At 41.6% G+C, this 18,323-nt stretch overlaps 2 protein-coding genes across 2 annotated transcripts in view; one reads left to right on the top strand and one right to left on the bottom strand.

Annotated features, from left to right (window-relative positions):
* adss2 (adenylosuccinate synthase 2) overlaps positions 1-18,323 on the top strand; it is a 612,379-nt gene that overhangs the window by 231,566 nt on the left and 362,490 nt on the right. The window lies entirely within an intron of this gene.
* Positions 1-18,323, bottom strand: part of kif28 (kinesin family member 28) — a 46,510-nt gene that overhangs the window by 19,899 nt on the left and 8,288 nt on the right. The window contains 8 exon segments of the mRNA XM_078405879.1: positions 1,030-1,090; positions 3,749-3,839; positions 7,989-8,110; positions 8,564-8,706; positions 9,658-9,725; positions 11,213-11,324; positions 14,202-14,356; positions 17,449-17,673. Of these exon segments, the coding sequence (XP_078262005.1) occupies positions 1,030-1,090; positions 3,749-3,839; positions 7,989-8,110; positions 8,564-8,706; positions 9,658-9,725; positions 11,213-11,324; positions 14,202-14,356; positions 17,449-17,673 (977 nt within the window).

Below are 18,323 nucleotides of genomic sequence, written 5' to 3'. Positions count from 1 at the left end.
TGGGATGTAAAACTTAATTCGAATACACATCAAACCAATTGCTCACTCATTGATCACTATTTAAAATATTTACCACATTTTCTATGAATGGTAATCATCTCATTCTCTTTGTGACTATTTTAAATTCACAACTCCAATGATCCCACAACCAAATGAAAGGTTTTGCCTTAATTATCATAACCCTTAGCAATTTTAACAAAAACTCTTAAGTCATCTCTCCTGCAATCTCTGGATGTTGTTTCTTCAAAATTATCAAGCAGTGCTATAAATTACCTTAAAATACCTACTTTTGATGATTTTATGTCCATTCCACACTGAACCTACACTGAATATTACCCATCCAACAGCAGTTTTCCAAACAATAGATTATTCATGTTCATAATATATTTTGTCTTCTTGTACATTAGTCTTCTGCTGACATAACTGGTGTTCTAAACTTTTTTGCCTTAATATTCATTCACATGCAATTATTGAACATTGTTCATTTGAACCCCTACCATAGCTCTGTTTGCCCGATTACCTTTGCATCTTTTCACAATGAATGTACACGCATCAAAATATTCCACACAAAACTATATGTGTGGCTTGCAGCCCCTTCTGTAAATAATAATACCAGGTGCGACTCATGGATGCAGCACAGCTGAGTCAGGTTCTGCCTTACCCTGATAATCAAACCAGCAGCAAACCTGGTCAGTGATGGGAAACGTCATCATCTCTGTGACGCTGATGGAACTGTATGGACATTGTGGACATTGGATAATTCACACTCTACGACCAGTCGATTTTAAAACTGCTTCACATTGTTTGATATCAAATCAGTGTCTGGCCCCAACTGAGCTTTGTGGTTGCACTGTGCAACATCAACATTATATGAACAGTAAACCCGAGTATAAGGAGCCCCACATTCACCTATTAATTAATCACTGTCAATAATTAAAAACAATATTGTTTCTTCTTGTTGAAATTTCCACTTGGTATTCCACATCATCACTATATTTCTTTAAAATGTTTGTTGAGGTTCCCACATACCCTAAGCCTTTAATAATAATTGTTCGTGGGAAACTTCCAGATTGTCCCACGACACACTCACCTGCAACAAAACACAGGCATGCCAAGTTATTTCTTCCATTTGAAATGTTGGTGAAGCCATATCATTCTGTACAACCGGGTAGACACATAGTAAGTATGCTGTACACTTGATTGGACGTATATTACTGGAGTTGAGAAGAATGAGACACCTATAAAATTGTAACAGGACTAGACAGGGAGGATGTACCCGACATCTATCCAGTCCAGAACCTGCTGCCATCATCCCAAGATATGGGGTATGCATCTTCAAAGATTAGGAATCTTGTTGTCATCCAAACAAGATTAGGAGAAATATGTAAACCCAGAGGCAGGTGAACTTGTGGAATTCTCTGCCAAGAAAGAAGTGAAGTCATCAAATACATTCGAGAAGTAGGTACAGTAGGTACATCTCATCACGGTCAATGGATATGAAGAAAAGAGGAACAGGATAGTGAAGTGAATGATCAGCCATGATCGCACTGAACAGAAAAAAGTAGAGACAGAATGGCATTTTCGTCATGTTGAGTGGAAGAAATACTTAAACCAGAAGTAATCTTCCCGTTGGGAAAAATAAAAGCAACTACTGGCAGTTACGAAACGTTTAACTGCTTTGCTTCAGATGTTGTTTTATCCATAGAAGTAACCAATCAATTTGACACCTGCCATCTTGTTGCTTTTATTCCGGTTTGGCCTTAAATTCTTGGCCCATGGAATTGAATCAGTGTCTAAAAGCTGTGGTGTAAAATTGGCAGTGCTTGTTCAGGCACCAGTAGTCATGAGTTTAATGAGATTGGCAATCATCTGGAGTTTTGATAAGCACCTCCACCCCATGTCACACCTGAGATCATCCTCTCTCTGTTGGAATGATTTCCCCACTTTTTCATAAACAGACAGGGATGGTTCGGGCAAGCACAGTTCAGGGTGATTGGTGTAGTTAAGGGTCATAACTCGATTTCTGAAAATTTACACAATTATGGTTTTACTATGAATCATGAGGTCAAGATGAGAGAGAGGGACTTTCATTTTCAAATTGAGTTTTTATCTCCACTTTATACCTTTGAAATTGAGTACAAGATGATTAGGAGACCACTAGGAGACCAGCAGCTGCAGAGAGAGAAACCAACAAGGTAGGGGAAAATTTAGCATCAGCTTAATTTCTTAAAAATCTGATGTGATCCCAGCACAAACCAGCTTCTAGTTTAAACCACAGCAGTAGGATTGGGTAAAGAAGGTCAGTCACTTACCATCATTATTCAACAATTCTGCTTTGCCACAATCAAAGGGAGACCAGAATAGTCAGACTCAGCTTTTCCATTATTGCCTGTGGGGCTGAAGTTTCATGCACCCTCTGGACATCTCCAAGATTACTCCCTCCCTGGCCTCCTACTCACTCTTCCTGACCCTCTTACAATCTCCCCAGAATGGTCTTTTAACTCAGGTCTTCCTAACCAACAGTCAATTTCAAGAGGTTTTGCTATTAAATCCAGCAAGACCACCATGTTTCTGGGCTGCCCTTGTTGAAACCCCATTACCTCCAACACACACCTACAAAAATTGAGGCTTTTGTTTCAAAAGTTTAAAGACTTTTAAAATCAGATCTGGAGTGATGAATAGTTTTTGATCAAATAGTGTGCCATAAAGGTCCATGAGCCAATGTCCATGATCACAAAGACAGCAGGAATAACTGAAAGAGGAGATGTTGGTGGAAAGGCGATATTTGGAAAGACAGAACAGTTGGAAAGAAGATACCACATCTTCACTATTTCTTAAAAAAAACACCAAACACTTTCATATAGATTCTCCTAAAGGGAAGACCATTTTCTCTGGAGCGGAGCGACTAGGCTTGTATACACTGGAATTTAGAAGGATGAGAGGGGATCTTATCGAAACATATAAGATTATTAAGGGGTTGGACACGTTAGAGGCAGGAAACATGTTCCCAATGTTGGGGGAGTCCAGAACCAGGGGCCACAGTTTAAGAATAAAGGGTAGGCCATTTAGAACGGAGATGAGGAAAAACATTTTTAGTCAGAGAGTTGTAAATCTGTGGAATTCTCTGCCTCAGAAGGCAGTGGAGGCCAGTTCTCTGAATGCATTCAAGAGAGAGCTAGATAGAGCTCTTAAGGATAGCGGAGTCAGGGGGTATGAGGAGAAGGCAGGAACGGGGTACAGATTGAGAATGATCAGCCATGATCACATTGAATGGTGGTGCTGGCTCGAAGATGAGAAAACATTTCTTCACACAGAGAGTGGTGAGTCTGTGGAATTCTCTGCCACAGAAGGTAGTTGAGGCCAGTTCATTGGCTATATTTAAGAGGGAGTTAGATGTGGCCCTTTTTGCTAAAGGGATCAGGGGGTATGGAGAGAAGGCAGGTACAGGCTACTGAGCTGGATGATCAGCCATGATCATATTGAATGGCGGTGCAGGCTCGAAGGGCCGAATGGCCTACTCCTGCACCTATTTTCTATGTTTCTATGAAGGGCCGAATGGCCTACTCCTGCACCTATTGTCTATTGTCTCCAGTTCAAAACCAGATATGAGAATGCAGAAATCTATCAAGTTGGTTTGCGTGGAAATGTGAGACAACCCCAACCCGGAGGAAGATCAAAACAATCAGAGGGTGCAAGTTAAACCTCTGCTTGGATCAGTGCAGATCAGCATAGCATTCGAGGCCAGTACCATGCTGGATGAAATGCCTGACAAAGGCAGAGAGCTGTGGGTCCACGTTGACATTCGACAGATAGGGGAATAACTGAATCATGAGCTGTTCCTGGAAAACAAATGTGAGAAAATCAAGTCTAGTCAAAATGTATTTTATATGCACATCTATGGTGAGGTACAGGTACAATGAAAACCGTGCTTGCAACAGCATCACAGGCACAGACAACATAAAAACAAACTATAATGAAATTACACAAAATTTATAAGCCAGTGAAAAGAAAACCACTGCTAAAAGCAAGAATAGTGCAAAATACTGAAACTTTCCATTGCAGTGCCCTCCATAATGTTTGGGACAAAGACCCATCATTTATTTATTTGCTGCTGTACTCCACAATTTGAGATTTACATAGAAACATAGAAAATAGGTGCAGGAGGAGGCCATTTGGCCCTTCGAGCCAGCATCACCATTCATTGTGATCATGGCTGATCATCCACAATCAGCAACCCGTGCCTGCCTTCTCCCCATATCCCTTGATTTCACTAGCCCCTCGAGCTCTATCTAACTCTCTTTTAAATTCCTCCAGTGAATTGGCTTTTATTGCCTCCTGTGGCAGAATTCCACAGATTCACAACTCTCTGGGTGAAAACCTTTTTTCTCATTTCAGTTTTAAATGGCCTCCCCTTTATTCTTGGACTGTGGCCCCTGGTTCTGGACTCCCCCAACATTGGGAACATTGTTCCTGCATCTAGCTTGTCCAATCCTTTTATAATTTTATACATTTCTATAAGATCCCCTCTCATCCTTCTAAATTTCAGTGAATACAAGCCCAGTCTTTCCAATCTTTCCTCATTTGACAGTGCCGCCATCCCGGGGATTAACCTTGTGAACCTATGCTGCACTGCTTCAATAGCAAGGATGTCCTTCCTCAAATTAGGAGACCAAAACTGCACACAATACTCCAGATGTGGTCTCACCAGGGCCCTGACAACTGCAGAAGGACCTCTTTACTCCTATACTCAAATCCTCTCGTTATGAAGGCCAACATGCCATTAACATTCTTCACTGCCTTCTGTACCTGCATGTTTACTTTCAGGTATACAAGAACACCTAGATCTCGTTGCACTTCCCTTTTTCCTAATCTGATACCATTGAGATAATAATTTGCCTCCTAGTTCTTGCTACCAAAGTGGATAACCTTACATTTATCTGGATTATTACACTGCATCTGCCATGCATCTGCCCACTCACTCAATCTGTCCTAGTCACCCTGAAACGTCCTAACATCCTCTTCACAGTTCACACTGCCACCCAGCTTTGTGTCATCTACAAATTTGCTAGGATTACTTTTAATTCCATCATCTAAATCATTAATATATATTGTAAATAGTTGTGCCCCAGCACCGAGCCTTGCGGCACTCCATTCGCCACTGCCTGCCATTCTGACAGGGACCCGTTTATTCCTACTCTTTGTTTCCTATCTGCCAACCAATTCTCTATCCATGTCAATACCCTACCCCCAATACCATACGCTCTAATTTTGCCCACTAATCTCCTGTGTGGGACCATATCAAATTTGTAATTAAAAAAAATCACACGTGGTTAAAGTGCACATTGTCAGATTTTAATAAAGGCCATTTTTATACATTTCGGTTTCACCATGTAGAAATTACAGTAGTGTTTCTACATAGTCCCCCCATTTCAGGGCACCATAATGTTTGGGACACAACAATGTCATGTAAATGAAAGTAGTCATGTTTAGTATTTTGTTGCATATCCTATGCATGCAATGACTGCTTGAAGCCTGCGATTCATGGACATCACCAGTTGCTGGGTGTCTTCTCTGGTGATGCTGTGCCAGGCCTGTATTGTAGCCATTTTTAGCTTATGCTTGTCTTGGGGGCTAGTCCCCTTCAGTTTTCTCTTCAGCATATAAAAAGCATGCTCAATTGGGTTCAGATTGGGTGATTGACTTGGCCACTCAAGAATTGACTAAATTTTCACTTTGAAAAACTCCTTTGTTGCTTTAGCAGTATGTTTGGGATCATTGTCTTGCTGCAAAATGAACTGGCGGCCAATGAGTTTTGAGGCATTTGTTTGAACTTGAGCAGATAGGATGTGTCCATACACATCAGAATTCATTATGCTACTACCATCAGCAGTTGTATCATCAATGAAGATAAGTGAGCCAATACCTTCAGCAGCCATACATGCCCAGGCCATAACACCCCCACCACCATGTTGTACAGATGAGGTGGTATGTTTTGGATCTTGGGCAGCTCCTTCTCTCCTCCTATACTTTGCTCTTGTCATCACTCTGATATAAGTTAATCTTTGTCTCATCTGTCCACAAGACCTTTTTCCAGAACTGTGGTTGCTCTTTTAAGTACCTTTTGGCAAACTGTAACCTAGCCATCCTATTTTTGTGGCTGACCAGTGATTTGCATCTTGCAGTGTAGCCTCTATATTTCTGTTCATGAAGTCTTCTGGGGACAGTGGTCATAGACAAATCCACACCTGACTCCTGAAGGGTGTTTCTGATCTGTCGGACAGGTGTTTGGGGATTTTTCTTTATATTTGAGAGAGTTCTTCTTTGCTGTGGAGGTCTTCCTTGGCCTGCCAGTCCCTTTTCGATTAGTGAGCTCACCAGTGCTATCTTTCTTTTTAGTGATGTTCCAAACAGTTGATATTGGTAAGCCTAAGGTTCGGCTGATGTCTCTAACAGTTTTATTCTTGTTTCTCGGTCTCATAATGGCTTCTTTGACTTTCATTGGCACATCTTTGGTCCTCATGTTGATAAACAGCAATAAAAGATTCCAAAGGTGATGGAAAGATTGGATGAAAGACCCGGTCCTGAGAGCACTCTTCCTGCATTAATGAGGCATTTCAACACACCTGAGCAATTACAAACACCTGTAAAGCCATGTGTCTCAAACATTATGGTGCCCTGAAATGGGGGGACTATGTATAAACACAGCTGTAATTTCTACATGGTGGAACCAAAATGTATAAATATACCCTTTAATAAAATCTGACAATGTGCACTTTAACCACGTGATTTTTTTCGATTAAAAATCTCTAATTGTGGAGTACAGAGGCAAATAAATAAATGATTGGTCTTTGTCCCAAACATGGAGGGCACTATATATCAATAATTCATACCAACCAGATTAACCTCTTGACCACACCTCCTGTCATTTAGTTTTAGTTTGGAGATACAGCAAGGAAACAGAACCTTCAGCCCACCGAGTCCATGCTGAAACATTGATCTCCTGTTCACGCTACTTCTATATTATCTAACTTTCGAATCTACTTCCTATGCACTAGGGGCAATTTCCAGTGGCCAATTAACCCATAAACCATTACGTCTTTGGGTTATAGGAGGAAACCGGAGCACTTGTATGAAACTCACGCGGTCACAGGGAGAATGTGTAAACTCCACACAGACAGCACCCAAAGTCAGGATTGAACCCGAGTCTCTGGCGCTGTGAGGGATCAACCAACACCAGCTGCACCACTGTGCTACCTATATTGTGATTAATACATTGGCAAAAACAATGTGACTTTGTGACTTCAGAAATAAATGCTGATATTTCACATTATGAACAATTTCCTTACATTTCTGTTGGTATTTTAGAACTTCAGCCTTTCTTCTGAATGTTCTGTACAAATCCAAACTTACTCACCCCCCCACCCCCCCCCCCCCCCCCCCAATTCGCTGAAGGCATTAATTGGCAGGTTATGAGCTGTTTGTTAGAATTTATGTCACATGTATTCTCCTGAGCGTCAAATGTCCTGTTTTGTTCCAGTGTCTGATGTGTCACTTGTTAAATGCCCTGGCAGAAGGTTTTGACTGAATTTACTGGGCTTTAAAAAGCAGCAGTTTTATATTTAATGATAGTGTATGACTTTTATTAAAACTCACTTTTCATATGAAATTTGAATTATCATATTTAAAATTTCACTGTACCTTAATTGGTGCATGTGACAATAAATTGATCTTGAATCTTGAAAATTATGTCACAGTATTTAAAGAAAATGCTGAATGTTCCATGTCATTTTCTCCTTATTCTGACAAGTCCTCAGTGATGTTAACTCTTTCTCTCTTTACGCAGATGCTGCCTAACTTAAATAGTTCCAGCATTTTCTCTTTTTATTTCAGAATTCCAATATCTGCAGTGTTTTATTATTTTGACTGTGCATACATTACTTACCAAGGGTGAATGGACTGTGGACAGGACTCTCATTGATCATCCTTACCTGCATCAGGTTTGAGTACTGATGTTTCCATTCTTTCTGTGCTTTCTCAAGACGTTGCTCCCAGGATGTCTGAATCTCCAGCATCTGGACCTCATTCTCAGTCAACAGGTGTCGTAACTCCTCTGGTGAGGAAAGGGCAGCATACCTTTGAATGAGGTCTAAACATAATGGTGGAACATGAAATAACTCAACAGAGGCAAAGTGTTAGGGATCCATCAGAGGGTAGAAGGGGAAGAATTTATGTTGGTTGGGGACAATAATATCTAGCAGCTGGCAGTGGAATGAAGATTATTGAGTGCGGCAGAGAGGATTGAGGAATACTACTTTTGTTTAATCCCATAGTTTAAATAATTCTCTTGGTTAAGTGCCAGCTCTCCAAATATTCACAAATGGCCCCTGATGCCTTGTTTTCCCAGTAACTTATCAGGCACACAAACAGAAAACCCAGTCTGATTGATAATTTAGCTCAATTTCACCATCTAACTTCATGCAAAAATATAACACATCAGAGCACAGTACTGATGAATTAAGAACTAAAACCGTCATATTCCACTTCAGCAGCTGTGGGTACCTACCCATTTCCTCCTCCACCATTTGTCCAGAGTTTCTAATCTTAGAGATCTTTAATCGCAGCTTGGCATTCTCTGCCTTCAGCTCCTGAATGAGTCGCTCCGTTGGATTTTCATTTATCTTGGCCTTGTTCTGGATATTTTTTGTCCTTGCAGAAGGGTACAACATTTAAACATAAGGAATGGAGATTAATCCGTACAATCCCTCCAAACTGTTCCATTGTTTAGTTGCCCATTAGTTAACTTGGCCGAGAATATACTGAAAAGTCTCCCCAATATTCTAGGGGAGAAGTTTCCAAAGGTTCACCCATGTCTCTAAAACAGATCCTCCTCATCGTCATTTTAAGTGGCTGCCATCTGGGCAGCTTAATGGGCTTCTTTCACACCCAGTCAGAAAGTCATGGATTTTGTTTCCTCCTCGGGAGCCAAGCATTGAATCTTGGTTTATTCTTCAATGCTGTACTGTTGGAAGTGGCATGAATCTGACCTCAAATGCCTTGTTTACTTAGTGTAAATAACATCTTTGATAATTTAGTGTTCTGGCCAATATTTATCCCTCAACCAAGATCACCAAAAAGCAGCAGATCCGCCCATAATTGTGTTGTACTTCGTGGTCCGGTATCTGTTATACTGTTGTTATGACTCTGGAATGACCACAAGTACACGTATTTAGGAGTTTGAAGCTGAGCATAAATCCAGGCTCAGTTTATTTCACGGCCACCTGAAACCAGAGTGCCCTGCCCATATTACGCCATTCCCACATATACATGTTGCTACGCGGGCAAACAAAGTAGTCTTTGTGATATAACAAAATAGTCCTTGCAATATCACAACAAATTGCATCCTTGTCAGTCAGACCTAATTGCAATAGGACAATTAGCTAATGCATTTCTTTAATTAGATTAGTGACTCCACCTCAAAATGATCAGCCATGATCACATTGAATGGCAGTGCTGGCTCGGAGGGCCGAATTGCCTCCTCCTGCACCTATTGTCTATTGTCTAAAAGAACCCACCGTGGTACTGCACCTTGGAATTGCACAAGTAACGTTTTTTTAAAAAAATCAATTCTTCCCCAATAGAATTCCTCCATCATTTTACCTTTCAGCATAACGCAATGTTGATAGAGTTTCCTCGTAACAGATATCAGCTGGACTGACTGTTGCAATCTGTAAGGGAATTCAAGGGTCATTTTGAAAGATGCATTCATCAAACAGAGGGATAGCAGTGTGAGAATGGAACACTCATGACAACATTAATCAATTCAAGTGCTGGATACAAAATGGTTCCCTCTGCCTGACAATTTTGGAAAAACTACTTCTGTTTACCTTACTTTACCACAAGCAAAAATAGAGATTCTCCCATGATCCATTCCCTCCTTCAAAAGAGCAGCTTATGATCAGGGATGTGCATAGAAATATAAAGATCAAGAAATTGAGGGTGACTGGAAACTGGCACAGAGGACGAGTTGAGGCCAGAAAAGGTTAGCCACGATCATATAGAATCACGGGGCAGGCTTGAGGGATCTGATGGAATCAAGAGGCAGGCTTGAGGGATCTGGTGGACTCTTCCTGCTCCCATTTTATTGAAATTTAAATTTGACTGCTTTCGGAGGAGCTCATTGAACAAAGACACATTGTGCACGTGTCTAATGTGCTCAAAGGCGACTGGGTGAAAGTAGAGATTCCTAGACCCTCCTTGTACCTGCTCCTTCCAATACCAGTTCAGCAGCTCAGCATATGGCCAAACGGCTGGTCTCTCAGCATGAGATTGCTGATTCAGCACCATTTCATGTGTAGGAAAGAACTGCAGATGCTGGTTTAAATCTAAGGTAGACACAAAATGCTGGAGTAACTCAGTCTGAAAAAGGGTCTTGACCTGAAACATCACTCATTCCTTCTCTCCAGAGATGCTGCCTGTCCCGCTGAGTTACTCCAGCATTTTGTGTCTACCCAGCACCATTTCATACCAAGTTAAGGATACTTCTGTGTAATGAATATATTGTAACTTTACGTGGTTTACAGTGACCATTTTAATTATGTAGCCAGTGGAATTAGAATCTTAAGTTCCAGAAATGACTGGCCAACCTCTAACACCATTCAAAGTCAGAAGTAAAAAGGGATGGTGGCCCAGCTGGTATCAGCTGGTACTGACAGTAAAACTGTCAGTGTTTCACATTATTTCTACACAAGACCTATCTGCACATCCAAGTGGAAATTCTGAGACCGTTGTCATTGTTTTGAAGTGTCTCTGCAGACAGCATCCATTGGTGTGCGTGCATATTGAGAGAGCCGAACTTGCTACCTGTCATCCACTGGAATCTTCCTTAAATATAAGGGACTTTGGAGAATTAAAACTAATGCTTCAACCATTGCACTAGCCACTTCAGGAATTTGTATAAACAGATGTTTATCTTAGGGGAGAGGGGGGGCGATGGAATGCACAATTACATGCAATTATCTTGACCATAGCTTCACATGGGACTTTAGACACTGAATGTGATATCAATCTAAATACAAGATATAACACATAGCCCGACAGGGCTTAGCCTGGAAACCAAGAAAGAGAAAAGATACAGTTAAGGCTGAGAAATAAACAGGAACTAATCCTAATGGATTTAGTTTTCCGAGATCAAGTAGGTTTCCTGAGCATTTACCATTAAAGTCTTACTGTTTCCACCCAGTGCAGGCTGCAGTAGTTTAGTAAGTGTGGAGTTCCTGTAAGGCACGTAAAGCACCCTCTTCCCCATTGCTGTTTCTGCCAAGGCACTGGGGGAAAAATACAGCATATAAAACTTGACAATACATGCCATCAACTCAAGGCCACACAATGCAGTGAGCAATGTGATTGGGTGAACTAATAATCCAGAGGCCATGATTAACAACAAAAAGAACAAGAATTCAAAACCTTCTGTGCCGGTTCGCAATTTGAGTTCAGTTTAAAATAACGGATACGAAAATCTGACATCAGAGACCTGGCAAAGAGTCGTCATGGCCAAACTAGTGTCCCATTGCCTGTTAGGTGAATAGAATTATAGCTCTTAGCTGGTCTGGCCTACATGCGACTTCTGCTGCACACCAACACGAACGCCTAGTATTGTTTACTAACACAGTCAGTTTGAGGATCTGGCATTAAGATTGAACTTGTGGTGTAAACATATTATTAAGCAATAGCCCCACATTTGATCGCTAATCCTAGTCGATAATGGCATTGGTTTATAGTTGTCATATGTACCGAGATACAGTGGGAAAAACTGCATGCTATCCATTCAAATCATACGATACACAATTTAATAATAAACAAGTACAACAGGTGGTGCAAAAAGAGATAAATACCAGAGTGCAGTGTATTTAGCGTCATGGCATTACTGTAATAGGGAATATTCAGGTAGGTGGGGATATTGGGATTACACCCAAGCTCATCTGTGTTAATTGTACGGAATGTTTAATCATAATATTCAGCAGGATTATTAATGATACAAACCATGGGGAGCTCAGAACAGCACCATTGAAAGAGCAAAAGCTAATTGATATTGTTGCCAAAACTTTTGAAACACTCCCCTCTGTTTCCTGCCACTGACCCTGTTCTGCAATGATTTTTTTTTTTTTAGATTTAGAGATACAGCGCGGAAACAGGCCCTTCGGCCCACCGAGTCCGCGCCGCCCAGCGATCCCCGCACATTAACACTATCCTACACACATTAGGGACATTTTTTTACGTTTACCCAGTCAATTAACCTACATACCTGTACATCTTTGGAGTGTGGGAGGAAACCGAAGATCTCGGAGAAAACCCACGCAGGTCACGGGGAGAACGTACAAACTCCGTACAGATGGCGCCCGTAGTCAGGATCGAACCTGAGTCTCCGGCACTGCATTCGCTGTAAGGCAGCAACTCTACCACTGCGCCACCGTGCTGCAGAATCTCCTGATTCTGCCAGTTAACTCCACTGAGAGAGGGGATGGAGTATAAAACTTACTCTCATACTGGAAAAAAATTGCAGGTGTCTTGGGGAAAAATTGCATTTGTAAATGAGGTTGAAAGAAATATAGTGTAAGAAAATAACTGCAGATGCTGGTACAAATCGAAGGTATTTATTCACAAAATGCTGGAGTAACTCAGCAGGTCAGGCAGCATCTCAGGAGAGAAGGAATGGGTGACGTTTCGGGTCGAGACCCGTCTTCAGACTGAAGAAAGGTCTCGACCCGAAACGTCACCCATTCCTTCTCTCCTGAGATGCTGCCTGACCTGCTGAGTTACTCCAGCATTTTGGGAATGATTTGGTGTAGGGGGAGACTTGTGAACAAAGAAGCATTGGCCTAGAACCTTTGTTTATCAGATCTTGACAAATGCACGCTACATTTAGTTTCGTTTCTTTCCTGGGGCACAAAAAATAACATGGAACTGTATATGGAGCTGCTGTGCCCTCAAACCGAAGTATAAACCTAATCTTATCATTTAACAGCCAACAATTGAGGATTTTGGTTCCCATTTCATGCAACCATTGACAACAATCTGAGAACTCGAATCAGAATACACCATGAAAGAAATGATACATAATCAATGTGAAGAAAAACACTATACCTGTATAAATTGTTAACAGACAATATTTTCTGCAGAGTTCAAAGGAAGCAAAACTGAGCTCCATGAGACACCATTAATCACAAATAACTGATCTGCAGGATCATCATAACTGTTACCTGAAGAGGCCAGAGAGTAATATTTCCTTCCCTTATTGGGCTTGGTCATTCTCAGGGGTTTATTTTGTCTCTCCTGGGTAAATTGCAGGAGTCTTGGGGGTGGGGGTGGGGGGGGGGGGAGGAGAGAAGTGAGAACAAATATCAGTGATGCATTATCATGGGTGTGGTGTAGTCTTGGTGATCAGTTGGTCTTTTACTCCTCTTCGAACATGTAAGGCATTATCAGAAAACACTGCCTCAAGTCACAACCCTTATTGGATCAGCTACAATGGCAGGTGAACTTCACCAACATTCCCACTAGTTACTCAGCAAAATGTGCACAGAGGTGAACAAATGGACTCTCCTTCCATCTGAGAGGCAATAGCATCAGGTGTAATCAGAAATTCCCAGGTTTCAACAGTCTGTGTAAGGTAAAGGTAATTGCTCAGGTAACTACAGTGCTATCTCTTTAAGGGTTACCAATCCTCAACAATGTCTCGTCTCTGCTGGCTGCTGGATCGGCCACCGGAAGGCCAAGGTCAACTTTATATATTAAAAAAACAGAAAATTAAGAAGGAGTTTTAAATTTGTCACCTTGCAGTTCTGCACTTTTTGTTTCTGAGGGGCATAGACAGGGTGAATGCAAAGTCACTTTCCCAGGGAAGGGGAATCAAGAACTAGAATGCATAGGTTTACAATGAGATGGGAAAAATTTAATAGGAACCTGAGGAGCAACTTATTCACACAAAGGGTGGTGGGTATATGGAATGAGCTGACACAGAAAGTAGTTGAGGCAGGTCTATGACCACATTTAAATGACATTTGGACAGGTATATGGATAGGAAAGATTTAGAGGGGTATGGGTCAAACATGGACAAATAGCACGAGCTTAGATGGCCACCTGGTTGGCATCGATGAGTTTCTGTACTGTATGACCCTGTGACTATGATTCAGGGACTGCCTTACCTGATGACGTTACCCAGAGTGGTCAGGCTGAGGTTGATGGCTGTTCCCTCTCTCAAACGATCCCCTTCGGAACCCGAGGACTTCTGCCGCTCGCTACCTGCCAAATCCACCAAGTTTATGTTGGACTGTTTTGTTCGGTGTTCTTTTAAAAATACCTTGCGTGTCAGACAAAAACAGGCATTTGTAGGCTGATCTTTCATGTTTAAAGTCCATCTTGTTTTCTTAGAAATTGATTTAAAAATGTACCCTTTCATAGTAAGCTTCAGTAAATATGAAATTATGCTTTGATCTCATTTAGCTGTCATTTTAAAACAACCCAAAATTAACTACAATGCTTCATAATAACTTGGAATGCAGCATTGAGGAAATTTGTGACCATTGGTAGACTATTGGGTAAAAATGTATATTTTGATTTCAAGATCTGGTTACTGTCAGCAGAAGTGATTTCTCCATAATACCATTGTTGTAGCTTTCCTTTATATACTAATTATAAGATTTGTTATATTGATTAAGGGATACATATTGACCAGAACATCCTGGGAAGTTAACCTATCTGCTCCGAAGAGCAAGGTGGGAGCTTCTAGCTTATGTGCATGGAATTTGATCCCACAATCTAATAACTCAGAAGGTAAACGTGCCATCACAAATCCACGGCTGACATCAAACCTTTCAAACTATAAACCCTGAAACACCATTGAGAGAGTGCCTAATTCCACGGGCAGTTAGATATTAAACGCACCCATTGAAGACCAATTTAACTTACCAGGATTTGTAAACTTCTCATGCAAAAGTGAATACACTGAAATTAAATAAGGCAGCTGTGACTCTTAAGGTTAAATGTGCCTATCAAACTGCCGGAGAGAAGAGCCTAACTTCAAGACGACAATTTTAGATTTGTATGAGAAAAAAATTACTCATCCGTCCAGACTATGTCCAAATGGTATTTACAAATGCCCTATTTTTATTAATGACCAGACGGGCGTGGACCCGTTGGGTCCAAATCTCTCCTGCGGGCGCGGCAACCCCCGTTGGGTGCAAACCTCTCCTGCGGGCTCAGCAACCCTCTCCCGACTGACGATCCGTGGACCCGTTGCCAGCCGTGGAGTGTCCCCCGGGGCCATGGGTGGGCAAGGGGGAAGAGGAAAGGGGAGAGGGAGCCACTCACCTCGGCCCCAGGCGGCTATCACATCAGCCAGAGCGAGCCGTGGGCCCGTCGGGTGGAAACCTCTTCTGCAGCGGCAGCTCGGTGGCGACGGCCATCTTTTTTGACCCTCTGCTGCCGCGCTGCACCATGGGAGGAAGGTCAGTCGTGGGGTACGCCAGTCTTCCCGGCGGGGGTCGCATTTAAAGTTTATTAAGTTAATTGTTTTTAAAATGTAACAAAACTTGATCAATTGAGACCGCAGGGGAATGGTGAGTAGGGTGGGCCTAAAATTGTTGCGCTATCATGTACCACTTTGGCTGTATTTCGGGAACAAATCTATCCCTGTGATATGTTTTGTTGCACAGTTGATGCTATTCTATTGATTCTAATCCATAACTCACTGGACAATGCAACATTTGTTTGAAATATTTAATAATTCTCAAATAATGCCAGTATCTAGAATGACATAGCATTACAACAACTCAACCTCAACTTCTTCTGAAGTCCAATTTGTCCAGCTCAAAGTTTGCGCTTTCAAATATTTATTCTATCACCTTATGAAAGTTGCAGTTCAATAGGTCTTCATTGTGCAAGAGCATTGGAATACAGTAGCAAGATGTCTTGCTGAAGCTGTACAGGGACTTGAAAACTTATTTGGAATTGCGTGTAAAGTTTTAGTGCCCTTATCCGAGGTGGCATATTCTTGCCATGAAGAGAGTGTGCTGAATGTTTATTGCAGTGATTCCTGGGGTGGCAGGGCTGAACTACGCATAGAGATTGGATTCTTTACGCCTACATTCACTGAGATTCATGAGAATAAGCGGTCTTATGTTTACAGGACCATCACAAACTAAATACAAGGAGGATGTCCCCAATGATTGGAGGGTCTAGAACCAGGGGTCACAGCCTGAGTCACAGGTCGTTGAACAGAACAGAACCAGGGGTCACAGCCTGAGTCACAGGGCGTTGAACAGAACAGAACAGAACAGTGATCAGGAGATATTCCATCATCCAGTGGTGTTTAATCTGTAGAATTCTCTACCACAAAAGGCAGTGAAGGCCAAATCACTAAATATATTCAGGAAGAGGATAGATATACTTCTTATTACCGATGCGATATGGAGAAAAGGTAGGGACAAAGTTCTGAGGTGGATGTTCAGATGTGATTAGCATGAATATTGGAGCTGGCTGGAGGGCAGAGAGGCTCCCTCCTGCTCCTAGTTTCCAGGTTTCCGCCAGTTTCATAGGGAGTCCATTCGAGACCATGACAATTAGATATTTAGTAACTTGGTTCAGCTCGAATTTCTTTGCGATCCTCAGAATGATTTTGTCTCGTTTACCGTTTTAGCATTTTCATCAAATCGCTCCCGAGTTTCACTGGTCCTAGATTTTCTGATCTCTGATATAATTTACTTCAGCTACAACCATTCTGCAATTTTCTTTATGCTCTGAACCAGGCTTTGACATCCTTCCTGAAGCACATTGACACGACTAATTTAGTTAATCTCCCATGCCAATTTAAGTAAAAAACTTTGCTGCCTTCAGAGATTCGTGCATCTGGTGGCAAGTCTTTCAAATGCCCACCCTTCTTCCTCCTTTTTTAACTGAACTTATTTTGCTTTGCCACTTCCTTCCTCCCAAAATGAACAACTTTGCTCATCCTGACATTTCTCTCATCTGCCACAACCTGTCCCTCTCCCAAACTGTTTCTGTCTTCACATATGTCCCACTGATTACATGTCCACATTTCTCATCATCTGCTAAATGTTAAGCTGGATTTCAGCTCTAATTTCTTTGCTAATAAATTCATAAGTTCTAGGAGCAGAATTAGGCCATTTGGCCCATCAAGTCTACACTGCCATTCGATAATGGCTGATCTATCGTTTCCTCTCAACCCCATTCTCCTGCCTTCACACGATAAACCCTGGCACTCTTACTAATGAAGAATCTATTTCCATCTTGACCACCTTAATCTGATGATGATTCATAAGCAGTTCCTAAATTGTACACTTTGGTCCGATTATTTATATTGACAGCAATTACCCACCAGAGTTGGTGCTGCCAGATGAGCCGCCTTGACTCATTGAGCCAGTGAACTTGTACCTGCTTGAACTGGACAGTGATGATCATGTGTGAACGACTGCTGGTCATATTAATATTGGTGGATGTTGTACTCCTCTTCCTGGTTCCTTCCTTCATTAACTGTTCAATTTGCTCATAGTTTTCACAAGGCACCGACTTCATATCTTCCACGTAGAAGCCTCTTTGTGAGCTTTCTCGCACTCTCAGACCCCCAGACTGCTTACTTTTAGATAATAAGTCAATCACCTAGGAAAGATATTTAGTTTAGTTTAGAGATACAGCGCGGAAACAGGCCCTTCGGCCAGCCTAGTCCGCGCCAACCAGCAATCCCCGTACAGGGCATTATCCTACACACTAGGGACCATTCACAGTTTTTTTTGCCGAAGCCAAATTAACCTACAAACCTATACATCTTTGGAGTGTGGGAGGAAACAGAAACACCCGGGGAAAACCCACGCACACGAGGAGAATGTACAAAGTCTGTACAGACAGCACCCATAGTCAGGATCGAACCTGGGTCTCTGATGCTGTAAGGCAGCAACTCTACCGCTGTGCTACTGTGCCTTTTGGTTGTTGAATGTTCTAAAAATAACCATTCATCTGGACTCTTGGACTTCTGGAGAGTTGAAAGAGATTCCTGTCTCCCAGGGACAATTTGTTTATAATTTTAATGTGTGTTGGAGGGACTGAAATTAACTCTGACATTACAGGAATTCAGCAGGACAATTATCAAACTGGTCTAAATTGCTGAAGTTTTATTAATAAAAAAATCAAGGAAACTCCCTTTGTAGTCTCAGAGGAGGATGGCGAGTAAATAAAATATGTAAACCTTTGAACATTGATTTTCCTCATGATGTTATTTTATCTAATTTAGTTTTACACTTTGATGTTTCAAT

This window comes from Rhinoraja longicauda, chromosome 9 (genome assembly GCF_053455715.1).
Source record: "Rhinoraja longicauda isolate Sanriku21f chromosome 9, sRhiLon1.1, whole genome shotgun sequence".
Classification (NCBI taxonomy): domain Eukaryota; kingdom Metazoa; phylum Chordata; class Chondrichthyes; order Rajiformes; family Arhynchobatidae; genus Rhinoraja; species Rhinoraja longicauda.
The sequence above is the reverse complement of the archived record's forward strand: the minus strand, read 5'-3'. Positions and strand labels throughout refer to the sequence as shown.